This window comes from Manacus vitellinus, unplaced genomic scaffold (assembly GCF_001715985.3).
Source record: "Manacus vitellinus isolate BGI_N305 unplaced genomic scaffold, ASM171598v3 scaffold_7_pilon, whole genome shotgun sequence".
Lineage (NCBI taxonomy): Eukaryota > Metazoa > Chordata > Aves > Passeriformes > Pipridae > Manacus > Manacus vitellinus.
The window spans coordinates 11,758,122-11,783,571 of record NW_021940813.1 but is presented as its reverse complement, the minus strand read 5'-3'; the positions used below and the strand labels follow the sequence as shown (position 1 = coordinate 11,783,571).

The 25,450-nt window shown below is 41.1% G+C and overlaps 1 protein-coding gene across 3 annotated transcripts in view; it reads right to left on the bottom strand.

The window, feature by feature from the left end:
- The window catches only part of BCLAF3 (BCLAF1 and THRAP3 family member 3), a 30,513-nt gene extending 5,401 nt beyond the window's left edge, over nt 1–25,112 (bottom strand). Inside the window, exons 1-11 of one of the 3 annotated variants that reach the window (XM_029964729.1) lie at nt 25,081–25,112; nt 20,304–20,428; nt 16,447–16,518; nt 13,927–14,505; nt 12,918–13,583; nt 10,460–10,638; nt 9,697–9,811; nt 9,439–9,502; nt 8,514–8,632; nt 6,606–6,720; nt 1,684–1,779 (exon numbers count right to left, since the gene is read on the bottom strand). In XM_029964729.1, coding sequence (XP_029820589.1) covers nt 1,684–1,779; nt 6,606–6,720; nt 8,514–8,632; nt 9,439–9,502; nt 9,697–9,811; nt 10,460–10,638; nt 12,918–13,583; nt 13,927–14,505; nt 16,447–16,487 — 1,974 coding nt within the window. In that variant the 5' untranslated portion in view covers nt 16,488–16,518; nt 20,304–20,428; nt 25,081–25,112. Of the gene's footprint in view, nt 1–1,683; nt 1,780–6,605; nt 6,721–8,513; nt 8,633–9,438; nt 9,503–9,696; nt 9,812–10,459; nt 10,639–12,917; nt 13,584–13,926; nt 14,506–16,446; nt 16,519–20,303; nt 20,429–23,926; nt 24,211–25,080 lie in introns of those variants that run through there. The other 2 variants (XM_018084208.2, XM_029964730.1) reach the window with 2 other exon arrangements.
- Nucleotides 25,113–25,450: the final 338 nt, after the last annotated feature.

Here is a 25,450-nt window from a genome sequence, read left to right as displayed (position 1 = left end):
TTTAAATGCCCCTATTATATATTTATCAAGAAAAAATGGGGTGTGATTTTTTGGGAGGGGGTTGGGGTGGCAGAGAACAGGATTCTCTCCATGTGTTTTTTTGGTGGGGTTTCGTTTGTATGTTGTTGTGTGTTTTTTTTAAATCAGCCAAGAAAGTCCTGAGTATAGAAGATAGTCAAATCACCTTAATTTCACCAACAGCATGAGAAGGAAAAGCCCCTTTACACAGGAGGAAATTAAATGTAAAAAAAAGTTGATGAAATTAAGTGAAATCAGCATTGCTGTTTCCATGGCAATGATAAAAGTGCTATACAAATATGCAAACTGCAATATGAGTGCATATGCTATTTTCCCTACAAATATCAAAACGCCATGGGACAGATCATTGGATACAACAATATTCGTATAATCTGTGAGATGACAACTTAAATGGACAGTTTCATGCTTGTCCAGTCTCCAGCAGAACTGAGGTAAATGAAGGGAGCATCCACTATCAACACTGCCAGTTCTGGCAGCCAGTGCTAAAGACACTTCCATCACCTGGAGGCTGACAACATGGAGGGAATGCTGATCAAGAGGCTATGATGTCCTTACTTATTAAAATAGTTATATCAGGCTGACACTTGCTAACTTCAGCTTGGAAAAAGACTTTTCTCCATCAGAATAAAGACAGCCTTTTTTGCTAGTATTAACTTAGCTATCTGAGATTGAGTGGCAGTGCACACGTAAACAGCAGAGCCTAAAAGCCTTTTTATCCAACAGTTCTTATGTTTAGCTGGGGGGGAAGGGGAAGAAGGGGGAAAGGAGAAAATCAAAAAGTTTCATCCAAAAATTACAGCTACTTAGCCATTAAAATTTTACTTCAACTTCACTATCTACAAAACAGGAAAGATGACTACCTATTCTGTGTCTTACTTTACTCCTGAAAACACATCTATTAAAAAAGTAAGGGTAATTTTAAGGTAGAAAATTAGTGTAAGTTGCTCTAGATTTGATTAATACTTCTCACATAAACAGCTCTAACTGGACCCATACATAGCATTTCACTGTTAGGAGAAAAGGAAGAAAGTGTTTTGTTTTTCTGCTGAACCCAGGATACACTTTGCAATCAAAAGGTATTAGAAAGCTGTTGCACTACCCCAGAAAGTAGTTGCCCACCCCTTTAACATCTTAAGGCCCTGAGAATAAAACTTCACTTCCTTCAATCTTTTTTATGCACAGCTAGCAGTACGCAGGGTACTCACAAAAGATGAGTTCCCCAGAAACCCCTGTTTGAAAAGGTTAGTAATACAATTCTGAAAGTAATACAACTCATATCTCCCAGTCTTTGGAAATAGTCTGGGCTTCTGCCACGTGAAGGAAAGACAGCTGAGCAGCTTGGTTTTTTGGATAGATGAGCTTTCTAGTCACTGTCCAATTTCTGCAGTTCTTCTTCTCAACTTTGCAGTTAACTTATTTATTTCAACTGCATGGACACAATACTGGACAACTCTGCTCAATCCACTGCCAGCCCTCTTACCTGCTAAAAGCTAAGCCTCCCATTGGAACAATGGAAACAATTCAGCTGTGATGACACTACGTTGCATGGCATTTAATATCTTCAAAAGTGTGTGTCCTGTTACTAAACTCAACAGGTTCAATCACCATTTTATATACAAACAACTGATAAAAGTTGATCTGTACCTTAAAGTGCCTTCTGATGGGTCCTGCATTTTCAAGGTGTCCTCTAATTCGTCTGTGAGGGTAAGTATCACTTGGTTTTGAAGAATAGTAAGAATTCTAGTAGAGAAACAGAGTTATAGGTTAAGGTTACTAAATTATTCAAGAGAAAAATAAAAAATGTTCAGGTCATCCTAACAAATATTGCAACATTTTCAGTCTTGTAGCATTTGACACAATGACACAGTTTAAAGGAACAGAGTACCAGGAGCAAGGGGCCTGCAGTGCAGGCTGGCTGAAGGGATGGCAGAGGCACACCCTGTTAGTGTGCACACCTCCACAGCAACCAAACAACTGTGTAGCATGTTACACTGGTACTTAGAAAATTCTACTTTTAACTCTATGTTTCAGGAGAGCATCTGAGGATTACCTGCCCACCACAGAAACACAGACAATTTCAAAAGCAAGTCACACAGACAATTGGTATTGAAATTGTTGTGTCAACACCCTGAACAGCTGCAGTCAAACAGCCATGGTTGCCTAAAACAGAGCACTCCAGCCACTGACCTACCTGTGCATTTTGGCCCTTTTCCAACTTTCCCTATGACAGCTACCTCTAGAAGATGTCATCCTCTTCCATCATTACATAGGATCATAAATATTTACAGAATCCTTGGCATATACTGGCATGTACTACATTAAAGTCACCTAATACAGACAGAACAGACTTACTGATGAACCCTTATCAATCAAATTATTTTTTTTGTTTATGTTCCATTCTTGAATAATCACAGACGCATTCCAATGCTGTTGAACTCCATTTTCTCAAAGGAAATTTTAACAGCTTCAAATATATTTTAAAAAGAACCTAAGAAGAGAATTGTCCTGAAGTATTTAATATATTCTAACATCTAATAAGAAATGCAAATGCATATTTTGCTGTTCACAGAACTTTTTTCACTAGTAAACTACCAAAACTCTCCAGGAACACTGTTACTAATTGAAGGTGTGGTGTGTGTGTGTATAAACATAATAGAATGGTGTCAGAATCCAAGTTAACTTTTAACCAGAATTTAAACTTTATTTTTTTTCTTTGCTGTTTTAGACTATATTATTATCTACAACTCAACTATTTAGCTTCTTACAATGCCTTGACAAGAAGAGATTCAGATAACAAAAAAAGAGAGGAAGAAAGACTTTATGGAGTGAGTTCAAAGTAATCAAAGTGGCTTTTCTGAGAAAAAGGTATGGAAACTTAAAATTAAAGAGGAAAAACCATGTCAGGAAACTTGCAGCTCCCTTCTTATTCTAAGAATATGAAGACACTCCACAAAAATCAAATTAGTTTCTTCCACGCAACACAAGCTGGAAGCTCCCAGTTGAAGTACACTCTTCCTTAAAGCTGGGAATTCATCAAGATGAAAAAAAGTATTCAAGAAAATTCCTTGTTACAGTTAGAAATAAACCTCTAGGAATTAAAACAAAGCTTGCTTTAATTAACTGTGGATATAGCCTTTCCCATTCTCACCTTCCTCAAGACTAAAGTACACTCATGGAAACACGAACATTAGAATAACTTGATACAAAGATATAGCAACCTACTTCTCAGAAACTTCCTAAACCAGAGGTTTTAAATTAAAAAAAAAAAAAAATATTTGTTCTGATTTTCTACTTCCCTCTTTAGCTATCCTCCTTTTGTCAGTAGAGTACAAGGCTAGATGGACACTTGTTACAATAAAGGTTAGACAATGTCAAGGTTTGAGAACCCCAAAATCTAATTCCCTAGTCCAAAGCCCCTCCCACATCTCAACCCAGTGTGAGATGGTTTCCAGACAATACACGAGACTCAAATGGGGGAAAGGGAATATATTACAATGACTGTACAAATAAATACTACAATACATTATATACAGTCTTAATTATCTCTACCATGACATAAGTATTTACAATGGATCAAATCTCTTCTCCCCTCCAAATAAAAGACCAGGAGGGAAGAAAGAAAAGATCCCTTCCTACTCTCAGAGCAGCAGTGTCTCTAAGGCAGCAGGTTCTCTCTCTCTCTCTTCCATGCAGCAGCTGGAGCTGGATCTTTGCCAGTACACACAAGGGGGTATCCAAGCCCTCGTGGCCCATCATCTAAAGCAAGGGTCTTCTCTTCCGTGGGCTGTGTTTCCCAGGACAAGGGCGCTATCACCACGTCATATCACGAAGCTCAGGGGTCTTCGTGATGGTCCTTATCTTCAGGGGATACAAGTCCCTTTGCAGAGCTCTGTGCTCTGTCTCAAGCAGCAGGGGGGCCAAGGTCACCCCCTCCGCATTCCTTCTCGGAGCTCTTTAGCTCCTTTCTGCAGTGCTGTAGCACTTAAAGACTCTTTCAAGTAAGAGTCCATCATCATCCTCCTTTCTCGGAGGTCTCCAAGGAGTTTGGGGTTTTAGTTTCAGTTCTTACCCAAACTTTCTCTGTAGAACTCAGTTCTCTCTCTGCTGCCGGCTCTCTCTCTCGGCTCTCTCAGACAACTCTTGTGTCTCCCTTGGCTGCATCTTCTGTTTGCTGCTTCTTCAGTTCTTATCTGTTGGCTCTTTGCCACTGTCCTCTGTCCGCTGCTGCCTCTACTGCTGCTCTGTTTGCCCACTCACGGTGGAGAAAACTCCTTCAGCTTTCTAGCTACAGGCACTTAGCTCAGTTTAACACTGTTCCAAGTCCCTGCAGCCCCCCCCCAGCTGGGGCTGGGGGGCCCAGCCCCCAGTGGGGCTGCTGCTGCTTCTCCTCATGGCTTTACAACACGGCTACTTCTTGAACAACAACTACAACTACCTTCTCTTCCATTCTGCTTGTGATGTGTTTATATTTTGCAGAAGCGCTCATTGGGTAAAACCTCAAAACTTCAAGGGTCACCACCCCCTGGGGTTTTACCATTTTATAACTTCAGGGGGAAAACTGTTTCCCCACCACCACAGACAGACAATTGTACCTTCAAGACATAACCAGCCTCTGCATGGCTGACCATGAAGTCATTCCATCTTTAGGATGCCTTGCATTTGTAATGGCCATGCTTACACAGCTACTGTTGTTCCAAAGGGAACAATTCCTTACTGCAGTGCAGGACTTCCTAAAGACTGCATGTTTGCAGTTCACTATTAAATAGAAAATACAATCTTCCTGAATATTCAGCACATTTAACAATAATTTATTGTCTATTTGAAATTAACCTCCTTTTTATTGCAATACTGTTTTACTCTGGTGGGTTGATTTTGTTGGGATGCCACGTGCCCACCAAGCAAGTCTATCATCCCCCTCCTCAGCAGGGCAGGGAAGGAGAAAAAAACATTTAAAAAAACTCATGGGTCAAGAAGGCAGTTCAATAAAGCAAAATCAAAGTCTGCAAGCAGAAGCAAAGGGAAACAATAGATTTACTCTCTACTTCCCATCAGCAGGCAACAACCATCCACTTCCCAGGAAGTAGGGCTTCAGTACCCACAGTGGTTGCTCCACAGGACAAATGTCATAATAATCAATTCCTCCCCATATATCCTTCCTTTCCCTGAGCTTGTATTGCTGAGCAGATGTCATATGGTCAGTTTGGGTCAGCTGTCCTGGCCTATGCCCACAAGATCTTGCCCACCCCCAGCCTAGTGGGTGAGGGGGGATGTGGGAGAGGCACTCTTGATGTTGTGGAGCACTGCCCACCAGTAACCAAAACTCTGCTGTGTTACCAACACCCTCCTGGTTACCAATGCAAACCACAGCACTGTGAGGGCTGCTGAGGGAAGAATTAACTCCATCTCAGTCAGACCCAATACAATTACTTAATGAGCAGTTACTACTTGTGTTGGGAAGCTTTAATCTTAGTCTGGAGTAAGTAATATTTTTTTACCATTAAAATCTTGCATTCCCTTACACTGAAAGAACCATATAGCAAGACAGCTACATTCCAGAAATGATTACATAAAAGCTACTTTTGATGGATCTCAGACAAGTTTCATGGGCTTCTGGAACCCTGTCCATAGGGTGGTATTAGTTAACAGTGTATAAAGAATGACAATTTCTGTTAATCTCCTCTTTATTTTGCAGCCATCAGAAAGAAAACGTTTTAGAATTATACTACACACATTAATAAAGCTTTTCTAGTCTCACCAGTTCCCCAAGTTGGACAAGCACAAGCAATTGGAAATTACTACATTTATTTAGAAGGAATTTTCCAAACCAGACAAGTTCAGTTCTACTGAACGTAATAGAACTGTCTTGACCATTTCAGTATTAAAGTACACCATGGAAAGATAGCCTAAGAAAGACTAATTGTCCAAAACTAGGTTTCATATATGCAATATCAACGAACATATGATATTCCATTCTTTAACATTCCATCATCAGGAACATTATTTCAGACACTTCTCATTATGTGATTTGCTCCTCATTTTTATTTAAAATAAGTGCTTTCCAGAACTTTTGTCATAATGAGGAGAAACACTGTTTCAGTAACAATGCCACCTACACAAGATTCACACCTTCCCTTCCAACCACTGACAACTAGAATGCAGTAGAGTACTCTTTTTCTCAAGCTATTCAATATTACCTCAGATTACCTGCTCCATAACAAGGCTTTCTATTTTACCATGCAGATGTTACACCATTACGTGGAAGAAATATGATACTAGATACATATTTCTTTTACAGAAAGAGAAACAGTGGTAGCAAAGTATTTTTAGCTCACTTGTATTAATTTCTGCTCCAACAAATACCTGAGGAAGTACTCTTGCACTAGGGCTGTGAAATTATGAGTATTTTTATTGTTGAGCGCAGATGGAAGATAATGAAGCCTCACTTGAAATTTAAAAGGGTAAGACAGAGACTGTTAAATTTACATCAGCACAGACAATTCAGCAAAAAAAAAAAATGAATTATACATCAACAGTGCAGAAGCTACTATTTCTATATTTAGACTTACCAGATGAGGTCTCCCAATAAATTTCCTGAAAGCTGGCTTAATGAACCTCATAGGCTTTTGGAAGCCATCAAGTTGAGAGGTTTGTAACTTTGAAAGACTGCAGCTTTGCTGGTTCCTGATGCGTATGAGAGAGAGAGGGAAAGAGAAAGAACAGTAAACATGTTAAGCCATGGCACGTCAACACCCTGTATTTTAAATTAGCTTATTCTGGCAACTGTATCACAAATGCAGAGTGGCAGTTTTTAAGTAATTTTTTTCCTAGGATATTCGACAAATTACTAGTCTAGGTTCAAATTTCATAGAATTATATAGCAATGTGCATTCTTTTATGCAATGACAAATTAGCAGAGGTGCTCTGCTTCCTGAAATTCTGGCTATGAAAGTCAGGTTTCCCCCGGCCCAGCCCTCTCGGCGGGTCACTGCTGCCCTCCACTGGTGGAAACGCTTTTTGCACTTCAGCATCTTCACACACTAAAGTTGTAAAGTTGTAGAGAACTTGCCATTTCATGACATCCCCAATACGACAGAAGCTCAGATAAATTGCTACATACTCGTTTCATCCTCAGCAAGCAGCTTATTCTGGATTTGAACTTTTGCTTGCTTGTTTTTATGGCACTTCGTTGTTCTGGTTTTTTTTCCTTTTTTACTGAGCATACTACTAGTACAGATGCATCTGTAAGTGTCTAAATAAAACATTTACCATGAAAAGTAACCCCAGAAGTCAAAACTCATATTTTATGAAACAAAAAAAAAAAAATAGTTTACCTAGCTGGAAAATAAATTAATAAGGAAAAAATAGAGGCACACTGCACAAACTCATAGGCATCATCAGTATCTCACATGAACTGTTAAACCTCCTCAACCTCAGGAAAATCCTATGATGCCTTTACTGCCCTCAGCCTACATTACCCTGACAGCCACACTTAGTAGAGAAATGTGCACTGCTCACTTTGAGCACACAGACAAAAGATAAGCAGGAGGGTAACCGTGGAAGTGGCAAAAAAAGAGAAGAAAAAAAAAAGCCTTCCCAGAAAACTAGGCCAAACATACACTAAAGATACAGCCCCAGGTATGTAAAAGGCTACATGAAAACAAGTCCAGGCATTTTTTTCCTTCACTTGCTAACCTTAACTTTTTTTGTCTAAAGAATCTCAAATACAAGAAATTACTTCTGCACCTTCGCAAGTCAGTTTTTCCAAATGTGTGTATTGCCATTAGTTGCCTATAGACTGCATTAAAAATTAACAAAGAGCAGCACATCTGCAAGTCATGACTACAGTGTGGATACATTTCATTATTGTGGCAATGCTTTAATCAACATTTCTGCTAACACAAGTCCCTTTCTCCAATCAAATATCACAATATCAGAAGTGGAACAGGATGACTGAGGTTAGCAAACACCTCTGGGGCAAACACCTTTAACAAAGCTGCTGGAGGCATTCATAGCAGTAAAATGCTATTCCAGAATTCCAACTGTTCAAATTCTCCAGGAATCAGAAAAATTCCAATTATTTGTTGATATTCCACATTCCACCAGGGCAACACAATAATGTATTCATCCTAGAATGCTTTTATGAAACTACAAAATACCAGGAGAATGTTGCTATATGGCACATCGAGGAGTTTAAAAATAGTTAACCATCTTTAATTTCCTCCCCTCTTCCCATTTAGTGCTACAGTTTGGGCTTGCTTTTCCTTTTTTCCTCAATGCAGTTTAACATCTTTCAAGGTAACACTTCATTACAGAGTAGTTTGCAATGTACATCTGTTGAATTTCAGTCCCACTCAAACTTTTTAAGGCCAAACTACAGAAAAGAATCACAAGTGTGAACATAACTGTGTAAGGGTTCAAAAATGAACACACAAGGGAACTATAGGCTTGAGTCAACAAAATTAGTTGCTAATTACCTTGGAGTTACACCATCTACATGAAAGACTCTCTCATCTTCATTCTTCAATCTCTCTTTTCTTCTCCTTTCTATATCATACCGTAGATCATTTGGATCTTCTAACACTCTTACAACGTTCTAGTTAAAAGGAAAGGTGGAAGCCAAGTTACCTGGTATGAACTAAAAACAGACCTGATTCTGTCCCTCAGGGGCAGCACCCTGTATGTAACTTTGTTAACACAGATCAACTGTCTGCACCTAGGATCCACATCAACCCAGGGATCCAAAGTCTAAAACACTAACAGCTAGTCCTAAACAATTACCCTTTCTTGTGCTATATATGCCTTTTTACAAGTTTCCAAGCAACAGTGAATGGAGCACTGGAATTCTGCATGGAGTTTCCAAGGCATAAACATTCACATAAATTTCGGTAAATCTTAAGAAGTTTTACTATCCTGAATTAAGCTGGATGTCCACACACTTGTACTACAGAAAAGAAAGACGAAGACAGAAAATCTTATGACCCCAGATGAAAGCATGGGATAAAACAGCATTCTGAGGAACTATGTGGATGCTGGGTCATTCTAACAGTAGGGTGGAAGAAACATTAAGGCTTTTTGTAATCTTAGAGGGAAAGCAAGAACCACATGTCAGTCACAGACTTAGTATTTACACTGTTTAAGATCAGACAGCAGTTCAAGCAGCAGGAATAGCCACACTCCAGCTACTCTGGAGAACACATCTGCATTTTATTCGTCAGTGAACACGGTGCACTTGCACCACTGTGACATATGTAAACATGCTCAGGTGTGCACTTTTCTCAAAACACTCAGAATTACTGGTGGTCTTCAAAGCATGTAAAAATTATGTACCAATAAAAATGTTGTTTACACATATAACATTTGAACTTACTGTTTGCCAAAAAAGTTAAGCTATCAAGATACCTGGGGAGATTCAGATGGCACAGCTCGTTTGTTCTGAAGTTCTGCTAGAGACATGTCAATTCTCCTGGAACACAAAAATATTACATAAAAAAATGCCATCACTATAAAAGCAAAAGCATCACTGACCAACTACAGAATGCTTTAAAGAATATGGGCAGGTGGGTTAGTCAGGGAATAGAAACACTTCACATTGTGTAAAGTCTGCTGAAGATTAATTACTGAATGTAAATAAATTAAGACAGAAAGTTCAATCATTACCTATGAATTTCTGGATCCAAATGTATTTTCACTTCATTTGTATTTGTACTTGGTTTATCCTGAATTTTTGAGAACCGTTCATGCAGAGTTATGTCAGAAGATGCAAAATAATTTGCTGTGAATAGATATTAAATACAAGAATGTTATTCGTTGTATTTGAAATGCACAGTGGGAAAATCTATCTTTTAAAAGATTAATTCTTAAGGATACCATGACAACTTTACTGAAATGAAATTTCAAACTATTTCCACTTTCAGTTTAACATTCACAAATGAAAGATCAGGCCAGCCCTACTAAGACATTCTTCTTATTTAGTAAGATTAAACTCAATAGAAAGTTAACTAATCAGCAGCTCTATGATGGTACTACTCAAATTACTAGAATCTATAACATTCAACACTGAACACCATGCAGCAATCTGAACACTAATCTGAAAAATTAAAGAAACCACATATAACTAGAAAATTGTGGCTACAACAAAACTTCTTTTTTTTTCTTGTTTCCTAAATCAGCAGGTTACTCTCATGTAGTAGTATAAAATCTTTTTGACCCTAACACTCTACAATAATGCCTCAGTTAAGGTCTGAGACCTTCTTACAGCCATTCTCCACCCAGCTACTTTAAATCCTCAACCTACATTTTCCTTACACAACAGAATGAAGCCAAAGGCAAATGCCTGAATTTACAAGACATCACATCCAAACCATTAGATTTGTGTTTAATAATCATAAACACATACATATATTCCAAATACTACAGCCACCTTTAACTTGATGAATAATTGTGATTATTTCCTGAGTAAATTCTTTTGATGGGTCCTTTTCGACATTTTGTGTTATAGATTCCATGTGCTCAAACACAGGATGAAAATTCTCATTTTTTCTGCCAACAGCAGCCAGATCATGGGATATCTGTCTCTCTGTAGTATGACTGGAAGCAGTCCTAGAACAAAAAGTTATAGTGAATTATTTTAAAGTTAATATCTACATCTGAAAACTTGAAATAGACAAGTAGAACAAAACAATTGATTAAGAAGTTCATTTTAGGAATAAATGAGATGAAACAAAAAAAAACTCATTTTGTTCTTTTTTTTTAATTAAAAAACTCATAAGGAAGAAAATTTCTTAATAAAATACTTCACTCTCAGGAATCTTTGTTTCCGTGAAGTACGAAGTACAAAATTTGTGAATTTTAAACTTAATTCAACTAGATTATCAAATGTAGGCAAATGAAGATCCTGACATATCTCTTTAGTATAATTCTGGAAGGTAATTATGCCCATGTCTTTGTTTATAAGGAGCTCTAGGCAATTTTTCAAGAACAGTTTAGAGATAAAAAAAATCTCACATCTTTGGGAACTGAATCATCACTTGAACCCAGTGAAACAGCAGCAAAACTGCTCCAGGAGCAGTGTGTGAATTTAAGAACATGTTTAGCATCTTTTTGTAAATTTTTACTCATTCTAAATGAGTTTACACCCCAAATGGTTGCCCTGCTGCTTAAACATTATTTTGACAAGAAAGCCAACACTTCAAAAATCCTGCTGTTCTTGTTGCAAGGAAAATGCTTGTCATTCCAAAAGATATGTTGAGGACTCAGAGTCCATGTAAAAGCTTTTAGGATGAAGACTGTTAATTGTGCATTCTGCAAAGTGATTTTGTGCCTGCCCATCCTGTATAAGCAGCATATAAGACTAGAGTTCCATACAAAAATTGTATTAGAAATAGCCTCTAGCAGGTGCCAGAAATCATCTATCTGCCCCCAGTAAACTGGAAATAAATGCATGTAAGAGGGAATCCAGGCAACCTCAGTTGTAGATTATTTGAATTATCTACCTGCTCCCCAGCTTTATAAGAAACTATTCTTCTTGGCTCAGTCATTTCAAGTCGGGTGTCTCTTAAATGCCTAAAGTAGGCAGCATGAACGTTCCCTTTCATCAGCTTCCGTAAATCTGGCGTTCTTATCTTTAAAAAATAAAATACTTAGGACTTTTGGCTGCAGAAGCAAACCTTCCACACATAAAATTAACTGTAATCAATGTAGTAGTTTCTTTAGTCTGCAAACAATTACCATGTCCATTGTTCGTCAAAAACAGCAGCAAGAGGCTCGACACAGGAATTGTCCTGTGGGCTTCCAACAAAACCCAACAACAATCTTCCTCATCGTCCAGGAAGTTAAATGCTTGTCCTGGCCTGAGGGTGGGAGTGGGCAATACTCTATTTTCCTTCCCTCAGTCTTTAATATTAGCCCCATATGTGCAGTAACTTGTCTTTGTAACCCTCCACTGTATTACATATTTCTGAAATAGTGGGAAAAATCAGTACAGATGTTTTATTTGGGACAAGAGGCAGAATACTTTTAAAATGAAGGTTGATCATTTTGGAAAGGAAGGTAATTTCTTCCAAAAGCAATTACTATCAATGTAAGATGTTCTGGTCTGCAATAGCAAGGCAACAAATCAGAAAAAACCTGCAAAAAATCTAACAAAACCAAGCTGCTTACTCTCTACCACATATTCATCACCTAAAGTCTCATAGTATTACTTCTTTTTTTTCCATTTCAGCTAGCATTGGGAATGCTAAATGCAACCACAAGTATTACACGGAAGATAGACAGAAGCAGACTCTACTGCTTTTCAGTTCTGATGCCTCAACAGGTTGCCACTTATTTTTCTGAAAAAGTGACAACTCAGGGATCTCTCATTTTTGACAGCTTTACTGACCTTGAGATCTTGAACATCTGAATATGTGCTTGAGATTTATGCCATTTAAAGATTATCTGACTTTCAGAAAAACTTTTCACTCAGTCAAAAAAATGCCATCATATTTCAGAACAAAACATAGGACTAGGCTTTTCTGCCTTTGGCATTTTGTTTGGGGTTTTGTTTTTAAATAAAAGTAGCATATTTACTGATCATAACCAACTTGTAACTACAGGTTTGTATCAGGCATATCTGCTCTTTCCACTTCGTACACCTCCATGAAATGAAGTAGAGAATTTTTGTTGTTTGGTTTTTGTTTGTTGGTTGGTTTTGTTTGTCTTTAACAGAGGTTTAATAGGTAACTTTTCAGTCTGAGCAAGTTACCATTTTAAAAGAAATAAAACTAAAAAAGTACAGTCATACTTTGTCCTGTTACCTCCTAAAGAAACCATGCTTTCCTCTAATACCCATAAACCATAAAGAGAGCAGAAGAAAGAAGAGGTGAGGGGAAAACCAATACCTGTACTTGGTCACTGTTTTCTTCAGATCCACTTTGATTGTGAGATGTTCCCTCATACAGTTGACATCTGACACTTTCACATCTGAAACAGTATGACTCGAATCACACTGGCTATTGGAGGAATCTACGTTTTTCCTTAATTCCCCGTCCTTCCTTACTCTTTCATTCGGTTTGTTTTTAAAAGATCTCGGCTCAACATCCGTTTTGGAAGAGTTAACACAAGCATCACAGCCCTTCTTCGAGCTATATTTAACAGGTACTTCGACGTGTCCTTCCTCAGTCCGCCTCGCTCTTCCACCACTAAAGTACTCTGACTCTTTGCTATTCCGGGCACCCTTAGAAGAACTGTATTTCTGGTCCTCCTGCTTCACGTACTTCTGAGCTCTATCGCCTGGAAAAGGCTTTTCCCCCTCCGGATGCCTGCGCCGGTTGTGATTGTACTCATAGGCTATCTTTGGGACAGAACCCCCCACGTACTCCCTTTCAGCCGACCGGTGGGACTGGGCACCCGGGTATCTTTGCTCCTCCTTTTCTTGGTAGGGTGGAAAAGAACGTTCTTGCTTCCACTTGGAATTTCTTGCTACGTCTCCACAGTCATACCTCTCCATTTCCTTAGCCCTTTTAGACGTGTGCCCATATTCTCTGTAATCGTGATCTTCAGGATACCTGTGTTGACATAAAGCAATTTACACTTGCACTAGAGAAGAAAGTGAGAACTTATACGTGCAGAATGTTGGACAGCAGAATGCGTGGCAAGTTAACCCAAAATCCCTCACGCCAAGGTACAGATGTGCAGGGGCTCTTAAGAGGGAAATATTATCCTCTCATACTACAGCCAGCAATACGATTTACTTAAAAGACAAATACTTCACTACTACCAGTCGCCCATAATTAAACTACAAAGTGGCCAACGTGTTTCAAGGTGGATATCTTCAACTATAATGAAAACAGACTTTCACTTGAGGCTTTACACCACAATACCCAGGGTTTAATTATTTTATTCCTATACCTCTTCTGTAAAGAGCTCCTTGCCGTGAATTCATCAGAAACTCTTCTGGGTGATTGACCATACTTCTCTTCATGTAACCTCTGGTGCCTCAAGTCATCTTCATGCCATTTTCTTTCAAGTTTACATGAAGACCCTAATGGTCTATGAAAAGGCTTCATTCCTTTTTCATTTCCAGTGACTTTGTAGTGATCAAACACATATCTGTCCTCCATTTTGTGTTGGTAAAATGGACGATCATGCTCTTTATAAGGTATTTCCGAGTATTTTGGCGGTAACTGGCATCTCCTATTGCTTTCAGTTCTTTCAGATGAATGTGTTCTGTAGGGCTTATGACTGTAAGCATCTTCCATGGGAATTCTTTTCAGGTTTGGTGAAGGTGACCTACGTTCATATATTCTCTGGTGGTTATTTCCATGAGGTGCAAACCTGGAATTGCTTTGTCCGTATTTTTCATCTTCTGTTCTCCAAGGCATAGGTTTCTTTGGGTCCTTACGAAAGCTTTTATATTCACAGTCATAATTAATATGAGCATGCCTTTGCCTATGATGCTCTGGACTCCTAAATGCTGGAGATAAGGACCTAGAGCAAAAATAAAATCCACTTTCAGTAGTCCATAAAATTGAATCATCTTCTTAATGAGAACATCTATTCCCTGAGGAAGTAGAGTTTAGTACACAATTTTAATCAACTTGTAAAAAAATTAAACTAAAGATATTCAAAGTGACATTTTCCTGGCTAAAGCAGCAAGCTTACTTTTACTCTGTTGAAAGATTTCATAGGAAAAATACCCACTCAAAATAGTAGTAAGTCAATCATTTTTGTCTCTTCAAAGTTTTTAATCTAAAACTTAAAATAATTTCACATATATGAAGTTTCCACTACATTGAAAACAACTGTTAAACGTATTTTCACACTTCTCAAGCATTTCCTTATCTTTTTCAGTGCCAAGAGAAAAAAAGAAGGAAAAACAGCATATTAAGAAATTTAAGAAGAGGAAAAATGCCTTTTCAGGTTTTCTTTACATGTCAAAACAACCCCCAAAGCTTACTGAAGACATTATAAAATATTCCATTTAAAATGTCATACAGGTAGGCTTTTTCCTACAGAAAAGACTGAATTTGAAGAAAATGCTTAGGTCTTTTTGAATAATTGTATGTACATGTTCACACACGTATACATATGCACTTCCACACTTACTGCAGCTTTTGCTATTAAAGATTCAATTGCATCACTATGCTTTGCATTTTCACCTACACTTACAAAAACAAGGGCAACCTGTTAGGTTTTAGCCAAAACCTGCTTAAATAAAGAAAAAGCAGCACAAGCCATTAGCAAGAACCAGAAAGCAATCCCAGACATAACAGTTCTGCCTGTATTCAAGCATTCACTGCACTCTCTCAACACACTCTTTAATGAAAACATCAAAAAATGCAAGCAGGAAAAAAAAAATATCAAGGCAGTCACTTCCTCTGTACACCTCTTGCAAATGTACAGTTTGGCAGAACTGTTTGCTCCATTTCTGCAACTGAGTTCAGATTCAGAACCACAGATCTTCCTAAAAACATAATGGCTGACTTCCAATAGCACCCGTACTGCGGCTGCTGTCCCATGTTGGTCTGGTTATGGCTTGCATTTTAATGAGAGCTGGGGCATTCCTCCCTGCTCTTACTCAAAGGACATATTCACAACTATCAATCTAGTAAAGACATGGATAGGGTTTCTCTTTTTAAAAAGAAAGAAACTAATTAAAAAACCCACACATTTTTCTGTGTTATCCAAACTCTCCTTGTCTTGTTCATCACAACTTAGACTGTTCCTAAAACCAGCAGAAAAGGACTTCTGAGCTCTCAAAAGCTTAAATTGTATTCGAGCCTCCTAGTTTTAGCACCTTGAATTTGCACTGCAAGCCTTAAAAATTAGGCAGGTAACTAACAGCACGAAGTAAGCTGGATGTTATTCTCGTGACAACATCAGTAACACATGCTACTAGGCTAATGTCCAAGGAGAAGGGCACTGACTCCCATGTTTCCAGTTTGTGTTATGCTGCAAGGTATGTTTGACTCTGCTAAAAATCAGTTTGCAGTTGAGCCCCCAAACCTCAGAAAGCTCAAAGTGTTGGACCAAGAAGTTTTTTAAAAAAAAAAAAAAACTAATAATTTTTTTTAGCAGTCCCTCCCTGTAAACCAAGAGCAAGTTACAGACATTTAAATGCACAAGGTAGTGCTTGAGTAAAAATAACCTTAAATAGTTTGGTGTTTTGATTTTGTGCTTAACGTAGTTCTAAATCCCAAAATATGGAAGGTGAATGAGGTTCTTGGCAGACTGCAAAAACTTAACACCTCCAGTTTAAAAAAAATCATCATAATGAAACTGTGAGCTGGGAAAAAATTGCAGAGGGTGTTCAGCTTGGAAAATAAATTACAATTTACAAAATATACTTTACAAATTGCAATTCAGCATGGAATATTCAGGTCCTACTTACAAATCCTACATTTCAGAACACAAGTTATGGGTATTTACCTTGGTTTCCACCGTGGTGATCTTGATCTAGATCTTGTCATCTTCTCTCACGTGCTTATGAGTTTCTTGAAGCTGTAAAAATGATATCATTTACTAGTCTGATTACAAATTGCACCAGGAACAGTTGTTTTTAACAAGCACAGTATTAGATTCTTCAAAGTTTGGGTGAGACATACTTTTATGATGTTTTACTTAAAAGGTAAACCTCTAATACCCATTTTAAGGCAAGTAGCTTTCTTTTCCTAATTGCTTATTTTACTTGCTTTATAAAGATTTACATATTTTATCATTGTTCCATTTTTCTTGCCATCTATTCACCCTACTGTTAAATGTTAATAAACTCATAAGCAAGTTGCAGCAACTGAAAATTTGTTGTAGTTGTTAGTATGTGTTGAATGCTGTAGACAACAGAGGAGAAACACTTAAAAAATCAAATTTGTGAAAAAAAAAATGTTTTTGCATCAAGTTATATTCTGAATTCCATATATACTGAATTTCAAATTTGTAATATACACCAATATTTTTACATGGTTACAGACCTCTTGTAAGCTTTAACTGCTCCATCAAATCTTAACTGCTAGATCATCACATATTTCATCCAAATAAAACCAGATACAAAAGGTCACTTTTCATTTATAAACTTCACCTGCTAATAACCTACTACCTGGACACACATTTAAATATACTATGGATGCACTATGACAAAGTGTTGCTCCTGACTCCTGAAAGTAGCTCTGAGCATCCCTTCTCATAATAGCTACAGAAGAATGAGAAAAATATCAGTGTAATCTACCCTTTTAGGTCTTCTTTGCAAAAAGATATTAGGACCTTGGAAAACAAGTGATGAAAGTATATACCAACTCACCAGTAATGCAACTGGTGAAAAGAAACAAAATCATTATTCATTATTGAGCAAATACAAAGGATTAAAGCAGAGTGAAATTACTGGCTAACTGGTTAAAAACTGGAATTTGGACCACATACTCATGCCTTCCAATTGTCACAAGATGCTGTAAAGGGCAGAAATATAAATAGACAGAAAAGCAGGTCCATCAACAGCTCTAAAATTAATGAACAACCAATCACTGGAAAATGAAGGAAAACGCCCAGGTCAATGTCACTCTCTAAGTGCTCTGGTATTTGCTGTAATTATTTGCTCAGACACTCACGGAGACAGAAAACTAGTCTGAGCTGGCCAAGTATGGCCTTTTTGATACTCCCAGTGTTCAAATAATTTCTTTAACTAAATCTTTTACCTGAAAAACTGAAATTGAAAGGGGAGAAGCAAGCTTTAAGGCACTACCTGAAGTATTGTGCACCCATGTCTGAGCCAGTGCCTCACACATCTGCCCACCCCATCCCACTAGTTGGTCAAATAAAGTATCACTCCTTGCTATATTTGATTTTTTTAGTATGAATAGCTCATGGCTGAAAAAGCAGTATCTCAAGAGAAGAACATACAGTATACTTCTGATGCCTACCCCACAGGTCCATGTTAGACAAGTCACCTCCTATATTTCAGAATGATTCTAGAAAGTTCTCACTAAGTTGCACAATAAGCTAACCAGACCTTTATTTGCAAGACACCATTAGCTTAGTCCTGAAGAAAAACCTCCAGAATTTATTTTTCAAAAATCTCAAAACTCTCCTGTGCACCATGAGGGTATTTGCTCCACAATGAATCATTCCATGTGATAAAGCACAAAGTTGGAAGCGTCGCAAGGTATAGTGAAGCAAATAAAAATCCAATCCCAAAGTACCACAAGGACAAAATACAGTATTTGTTCCCTGGACAAAATACTTGTTCCCTGAACTTTGAATTATGAAGTTATCCCTGCCTCATAGATCCTAAAAGCATATATCTGAGGACTGTATAGCATGAATTAACTTCAGGTCCTTTACTTACTTGAACATCATGCTGACCAAAGTTAAATATGATGCTCCGATGCCAGTATTCATTAAATATTATTTTTCAAAGAAAAGTAATACTGTGACAAAAATGCTTGCCTGTTTTTCACTCATAAAAACACACCTTACAAAACAGAATAGTATTTCAGAAACCAAAAACCACACTCCTTGGTTAACACATTTCAAAACATGGTGTGTGTCCTGCAAGCTTCAAAGTTTCACTACTACCCTCTCTTCTAGTAAACTTTTAAAGGTGACAGTGTTTTATGTGCTGATTGAATTATTTCTTTATATCTTCCCTTCAGTTCTGAACTTTACTCTTCATTTTCAAGTGAATGAAAAGACAAAAGCACCATTAAACCCCACCCAACCATTGGTACAGAACCTGATCTGCCAGACTGATTGAGATAGAAACTGAACATACATACCGAGCAATTCCTTATTCTTTTGAGACTGGCTAAACAATTGTACCTAAAAGCGTGAGAAGTACTGTGACAGCATGTCCTAGATCTTGCCTTAGGATAAGGAGGACTGCTGTAATTTCCAATGAAGACACTCCTTCTGTTTAATGGAAAGAAGTGTTCATTTGTTTCAATGCACCTCCTCAAAAATGACCCACGCAGTATGATTTCCTCACAGAGAAACACCATACAAAGGCAGCAGACACTCGACCCCAACCAAGACTCCCCAAGTAACACCAGAATCACAAATTAATCTATACAGAATTTGTACACCCATTGCTAAATCCAGGTTTAAATCACCTCAACTAGACCAGCAATATGGTTCCATACCAAAAGCAAGCTTTTTGTAGGACAGTACTGGGTAGCAAGCCTGTCTATAGCAGAATTACTTGAATTAAGTAAAGGTCCTACGGTTTCTGAGTCAGCATCCAGATGCTTCTGAAAAGCCAGGTCATGTTGGACCAGAAATGCCAGGACCTGGCTGCTCTGGGCTCTGAATTTCTTCAAGACCTTCTGCTGTGCTTTGTGAGATGCTGTCACTATGAAAACATGAAGAACTATTTTTTTTAACTAAAAAGTATTATTAAGTTCATAGTGCTGCTTGTGTTTGCTGTGTTACAACAATAAGTGACTTATTGGAGGAGTTATCAGTAACTGTGCTTAGACAGTTTTTAAATATTAATGGGAATCCCACCTTTTAGTTTCTTTCCCTTGACTTTTGGAATTGATATCAGACAACTTCCCTCTCAGGAGAAATGGCCTCAAGCCTGCTGCCAGCTCTCTTTGATTCCATCCTTGAGAGATCAGTGCTTTGACAAGCACAAAATTCTTGTAGTATATATCTACTACAAACCTGAAAGGAGTATCTTGAGACAAGGAACTCAAAACCAACTATGAAATGTGCCAACTTGAACACATGTTCTTTCAGAAAGGCTATAAATTTTTACCAAGGTGCTCTCCTGAAAGAACAGTCTTCAACCTCCTTGACATTCTCCAGCAGAAACACAAGAAATCACAAGCGACTAAATGACTGCAGTCATCTAGCTGAACAGAGGGGAACTGGAGCTCCTCTTAATGTAAAGAGCCCCACATCAGCAAGCCTCAAAGAGCTAAAACCCTGCAGATACACCACAGACACAGTAGAAGCAGTTAACTCTCCTGTAAAAACTTATAAATGTACAGACTGCTTTACATGCCTTTTTGATGCCTTCTATCATCTACAACAGATCATGGAAGAAACTCTATTTAGGACACACAGAGGGCAGATCAATACCAACAGTGCTCATCACCAGGGAGCTGCTGTTCAATGCCATTTCACCTCCAGTGAAGGGAGATATCATTCCTCACCCCTCTGGGAGGGAATGCCCAGCCACCATTGCCACTGACTCGCAAACCCTTTAGAGGAAAGGGATAAGCAAGTCTCTCATAAGCTGGGTCCCACAGCTGACAGGAAGACAGACACTGACTCTTGCTGAAAAAACTACCCACCTCACTATTCTCTCACTTTGCCCAAATAGATAAGGAGCAGCTCCAAGCTTTCCATTGACTGTCTTCTAGGCAGGGATCAATCGGAAGCTGCAAGGGACACGCCAAAGTCTGTATTGCTGCAGTGTCTGTCAAGAAAGAAAAACCAGCAATTGATACTCAATATCAGGACAACCAAGTCTTTGACAGAAATACAGTTAAAACCCCAGCTGCAATCCAGACATAAAAAAAAAAAAAAAAGGAAATACCTTAAAGTCTGCAATTCAGAAAGCCACTTACACTGTCATTAAGTGAAAACCGTAGAACTGCCAACTTCTCCAGTAGGTAGGTTATAATACCTGATGCAAAGGCTGTCTCAGCAGTGCCCGCCCCAGACACTATCCAAGCAGAACACAAGCCTGGCATGTTCTTGCCTATTCAGCTTCCAAGCAAATCTTATAATCTCCAACAGCAAATGCCCAGGAAAGAGTGCAAAACCAGAGAAATACCTCCCAACCTACCAGTCTCAATGTTTCTCAACCTGCAACAGGACTTTTTAAAAGTCAAGGCCTCTCAGACTGGCTTCAGTACCATAACCACAGGCAGAGGTTTCCAGTGCTGTGCTAGGCCATGCATACACTCATTTCTCCGTGAGCTTTCCACTAAACACCTTTGATCTCAAAACCACAGCTCCCAAATGGCACCTGCATCCACCAACCCCAACCCTCCAGGGGCTGGAGAAAGGATGTCACCAGCTGTGCAGCACAAGCCTGGCCTGTGCTCCAACATCGCTGCACCAGCACCAGAGAGGTGCCTGGAGCCCAGTTACAGCTCTGCTGTAACTCAGTCATGGAGGTGACTCCCATCTCAAGGCACATCACCTGAGGGAAGGACATATGTGACAGGTTTGAAAACTATGAGCTAGAATAGCTGTTTAAGTCAAGGACACACACTCAGCTGAGGCAAATGAAATTCAGCTGAGGGATTTCTAAACCATTCCCTCTTTTAGACAACACAGCAAGCAGAAGATCAATGCAAGTGACTGAGATCCAAATTTCCATCCTCAGTTTTCTTATAGCTCTCCTATATTCAACAACTGCTCTTTTTGATTACAGATCCCTCCTCCTGGACTTTTATCACTCTCAGAACACCTTCCACATCTCTAAGGTTATGTTTTTAATCTCCACAATATTTTGTAGCAGGTCTGGTAGCACCACGCCCAGGCCACTGCTGTCTCACAGCCTAAATCCTCACCACCAACACTACCAAGGAGATGGTGCCTTTTTTTTTTTTTAAACCATTTTAATTTTTCCTTTTCAGTGCCATGCCATATTTATCAGATTTCCAGACCTGGCCCACAGCACCTCCCCAGACAGCTGTGGCAGAGCAGCTGGGAATGGTGTGCAACCATAGCAGGAGGCAGCACCCTGAGTCCACACTACTGCCCAATGTGTCACAACCCAAGGAGTGCAGCGAGCTCCAATGCTCCAGTTTGTCTGCCGAGACACCTGGCCTCCCCAGCACCAGAAGCATCCCTCCAACCTACCAAAACCACACCAGTCCTTCTCAGCTTTGTCATTTTTCTTTGGCACAAGCCAGGGAAGGCAGGCTTTATACAGCTTGTATCCTAGTGCCAAGGATTGTTAACAGACAACCAAGCCTCACATCAGCAAGGTAACTGTGCCATGCAGGGGCAGCATGTGGGAATCACTCTCTTCTACTTGCTACACAAAATGGATAAGAGATATAAAAATTACTGACAGCAGGATGAAGACCTCCGACAGAAAGTACAGGCTTAGCTGAAGCATACAGAACTTCCTGATGGACCATTAAACAAATTTTAAGTTATTCCTTGGAATACATGGAAAGTATTCCCCCGTGCCTGCATATTTGAGCAAAAGAATAAAAATAACTAAGTCTACTGAACGTGAAACTTCTCAGCATGTTCTCATTTAAAAGCAACCCGTTTAATGACACTAGTTAGCAAGCGATGCCTCACCTTTGCAGAAAAACAGATTACAATGCCAACTTGGAAGGACTAAGCAGGATAAATCTGTGTCACATAATAAGTGAGGTATTACACTCTCAAATAAACTTTTTTTTTTTTTTACACAAAGAAGGCACAACCCATACATACATTATTGAGCCATTCCTATAATGTGTTGAATTAGGGGCCTTTAACACCTGTCCACTACAGTGTCAAATGTCACAGCACCATCCCCAGCCACTTCTGCCTACCACTTTCTAAGGGGACACCAGAAGCATGTAATAGTCCCAGAGACAAACCACCACAACTTCCTGCCTACCGAAAGCTCTCCAACACATACAAACCACAATGAAAACCTTTGCTTTTTCACCTTAGGTCAAAAAACCACTGGGAAACTAAAATAAGACCCTTATTTTTTCAGAATCAGGGATGCCACACAGCAACATTATCAGGAGGCTGGGAAGCCCAGGCTGCCTTCTCCAGTCACATCAGAGAAATGCACCCTTGCTGGAAGACTCCCAACACGTTTCCTCCCTTCCCTGCAGACAGCGAGCGCCTGCTGCCACCTGAGAGGAAAAGCAAACCTAACTGTGCAACCACATCGCTCACCAGCTTGCTGCAACACCAACCCAGCCTCTGTCACCTCCTTGTGAACACCCACAAGCCAAGATTGCACCGAAATCAAGCCCATCTCATCCCAGTGCAGGCGGATGGAGAGTTGGTTTGATCACTCTTACAAAAGCAGTGGCAGAAATACCAGTTATTTTGCTGAAGGCAGATGTGGAGGAGTGCATGGACACTCAAGACTGACAGCTGTTTATCAGGATAACAGGGTGTGCCTCTAGAGGAAGTTAATTAATTCAGTTCACCTCATCAACACCAGTAGTAGGAAAAAATGAAAAGGGAAAAATCCTCATAGCTTCTGATAAATCTTTCAGAGTATAAATACGAAAATAAGGGGAAAGACTTAGTCATCTGTGTTCTCTGCACCTCTCTGCCCAGCCCCGTGTCAGGCTGCCACAACATAACATCTACCAGCAGAGATCCTTCCATGCCTTTTGCATACTTCTTCCCCTCCCTTCCTGGCATTCCCTTCCATACTCTTCCTCCAGCCATCCACACCCAGCAAGACTTTCATGAAACATTCACTTTTCCTTGAGGCCCACAAACACGCAAGGTAAGCAGCTAATTAAAATCTCCCAGCAATTTGAGTAGCCTTTGTTTTAAACCCTTGTAACTCAGGAACCTAAACTATATTTATAAGTGACTTGAGGCATTTAAGAATGGCAGTAAAAATTAGGTATTGCTGTCCTGGATGGAGCTGAGCCAAGTGAGTAGACTGCTATCACTGATTCCTCATGAGACACAATTGCACCCCAGAGCTGCATGAACAACTGTGCATAATGAACTAAACCAATCAAAGAAGTATAAAAAAACCCACTGATTTGGACAAATCAGCACCAAGTCATCTTGCTTTGAGCTGACTCAGTCCTGAAAATATATTAAGCTAAACCAAAGATGTGCTGAAATTGAGATGTAACTGCTATACGAAGCCTGTACTGTGTAAAGTCTCTACAATGACTTTAACTGGCATAAATCCGCGTGTGACAACATATAAATTACTGGGAACAGGGACTGCTGGTATTTATGCCTTGCTCACCTCTGAGGTGTCCTTACAGAACAGCGAGCAGCGACCTCCGCTCTGCGGTGCTGCCGGCCCCGAGGGTTCGCACCACACGGCTGTTCTGGAACAGTCACGACACGGGGGCACGGCCGACAGACCCGCGGCGACTTATCGCCCCTGCCCTGCCCTGCGCTTTGTTCCTGCCCTCCCAAATCTCGCTGAAGGCACCGCACCGCGAACACACGGGTCTGTGCACAGGGAGGCGCGGTCCGGGCGCCGCTGCCCCGGCAGACCCAAGATGGGAGCAGCACAACCCCCGCCGACCTCCAGCCCCGCAGCAAACACTCCCCGACGGGCAGCTCCTCCCGGGGGCCTCCCGCCCGCCGCCTCCCCGGAACGGGCCCTCGGTGGGCGCGGCGGGGGCGAGGGAGCCCCGCGCGACCCCGGCCCGGCGGAAGCCCCGGGGCGGCTCGGCCCGCCCGCTCCCCCGCCCGCCGGGGCCGGGACTGGGCCCGGGCCAGGGCCAGGCCGGGGCCGGTGCGGCGCAGGCGGCGCTGACAGGGACAATGCCCGCGGCCGCCCCGGCCCCGGCTCCCCCTGGACCGCCCGGCACCGGCCCCGCCCCCCTGGCCGGGCTCACACCAGGGGCCCACCGCGGCCACGGGGCCGGTGCCCGCACTCACCGCCTGCGGGCCGCTCCCGCCGCTGCTCCGGCCGCCGCCGCCTCCGCCCCGAGCAGGTGCCTGGCGAGCAGCGGGGCGGGTCCCGCGCGAGCCGCACGGCCGCTGGCTGTCCGCACGGGCGCGGCGGAGAGAAAGGGCGGGCGGGGGGGGGCGGCCCGGAAGGGGCGGGGCGGGCGGGGCCGAGCGGCGGCGGCTTCCCGCACCGCCCCCGACCGCCCCTCGCGGGCCGGGGCGCCCCCCGGGGCCCCCCGGGCCGGGCCTCTTGCTGCTGCTCTTCGGGGCTGTGGCGGGGCACTTACGTTCCCGGCCCCGGCAGAGGACGGGGAGCCCTGGTGCTCCCCAGGGTATTGAGCTCCGAGCAGCCACGCGGCTGGAACGCCCCGTGGTAAGCAGAGCCCTCCCGTGACACCGCGGGCCGACCGTGTCCTGGGGGCATCGGGCACAGCATCGCCAGCCGGTCGAGGGAGGGGATTGTCCCCGCTCTGCTCTGCACTGGGGCGGCCTCACCTTGAATATTGTGTGCAGTATTGAGCTATTAGAGAGCAGCCAGAGGAGGGCAACAGAGATGGTGAAGGGTCTAGAGGGGAAACCGTTTGAGGAACGGCTGAGATCACTTGTCTTATTCAGCCTGGACGAAACCTCATCGTGGTCTACAACTTCCTCGTGAGGGGAAGAGGAGGGTCAGGCACTGATCTGTTTTCTGTGGTGACCAGTGACAGGACCCGAGGGAATGGCCTGAAGTTGTGTCAGGAGAGGTTTGAGTTGGATATTAGAAAAAGGTTCTTCCCCCAGATGGTGTTTGGGCACTGGAACAGGCTCCCCAGGGAAGTGGTCACAGCACCAAGCCTGACAGAGTTCAATGAGAATTTGGACAATG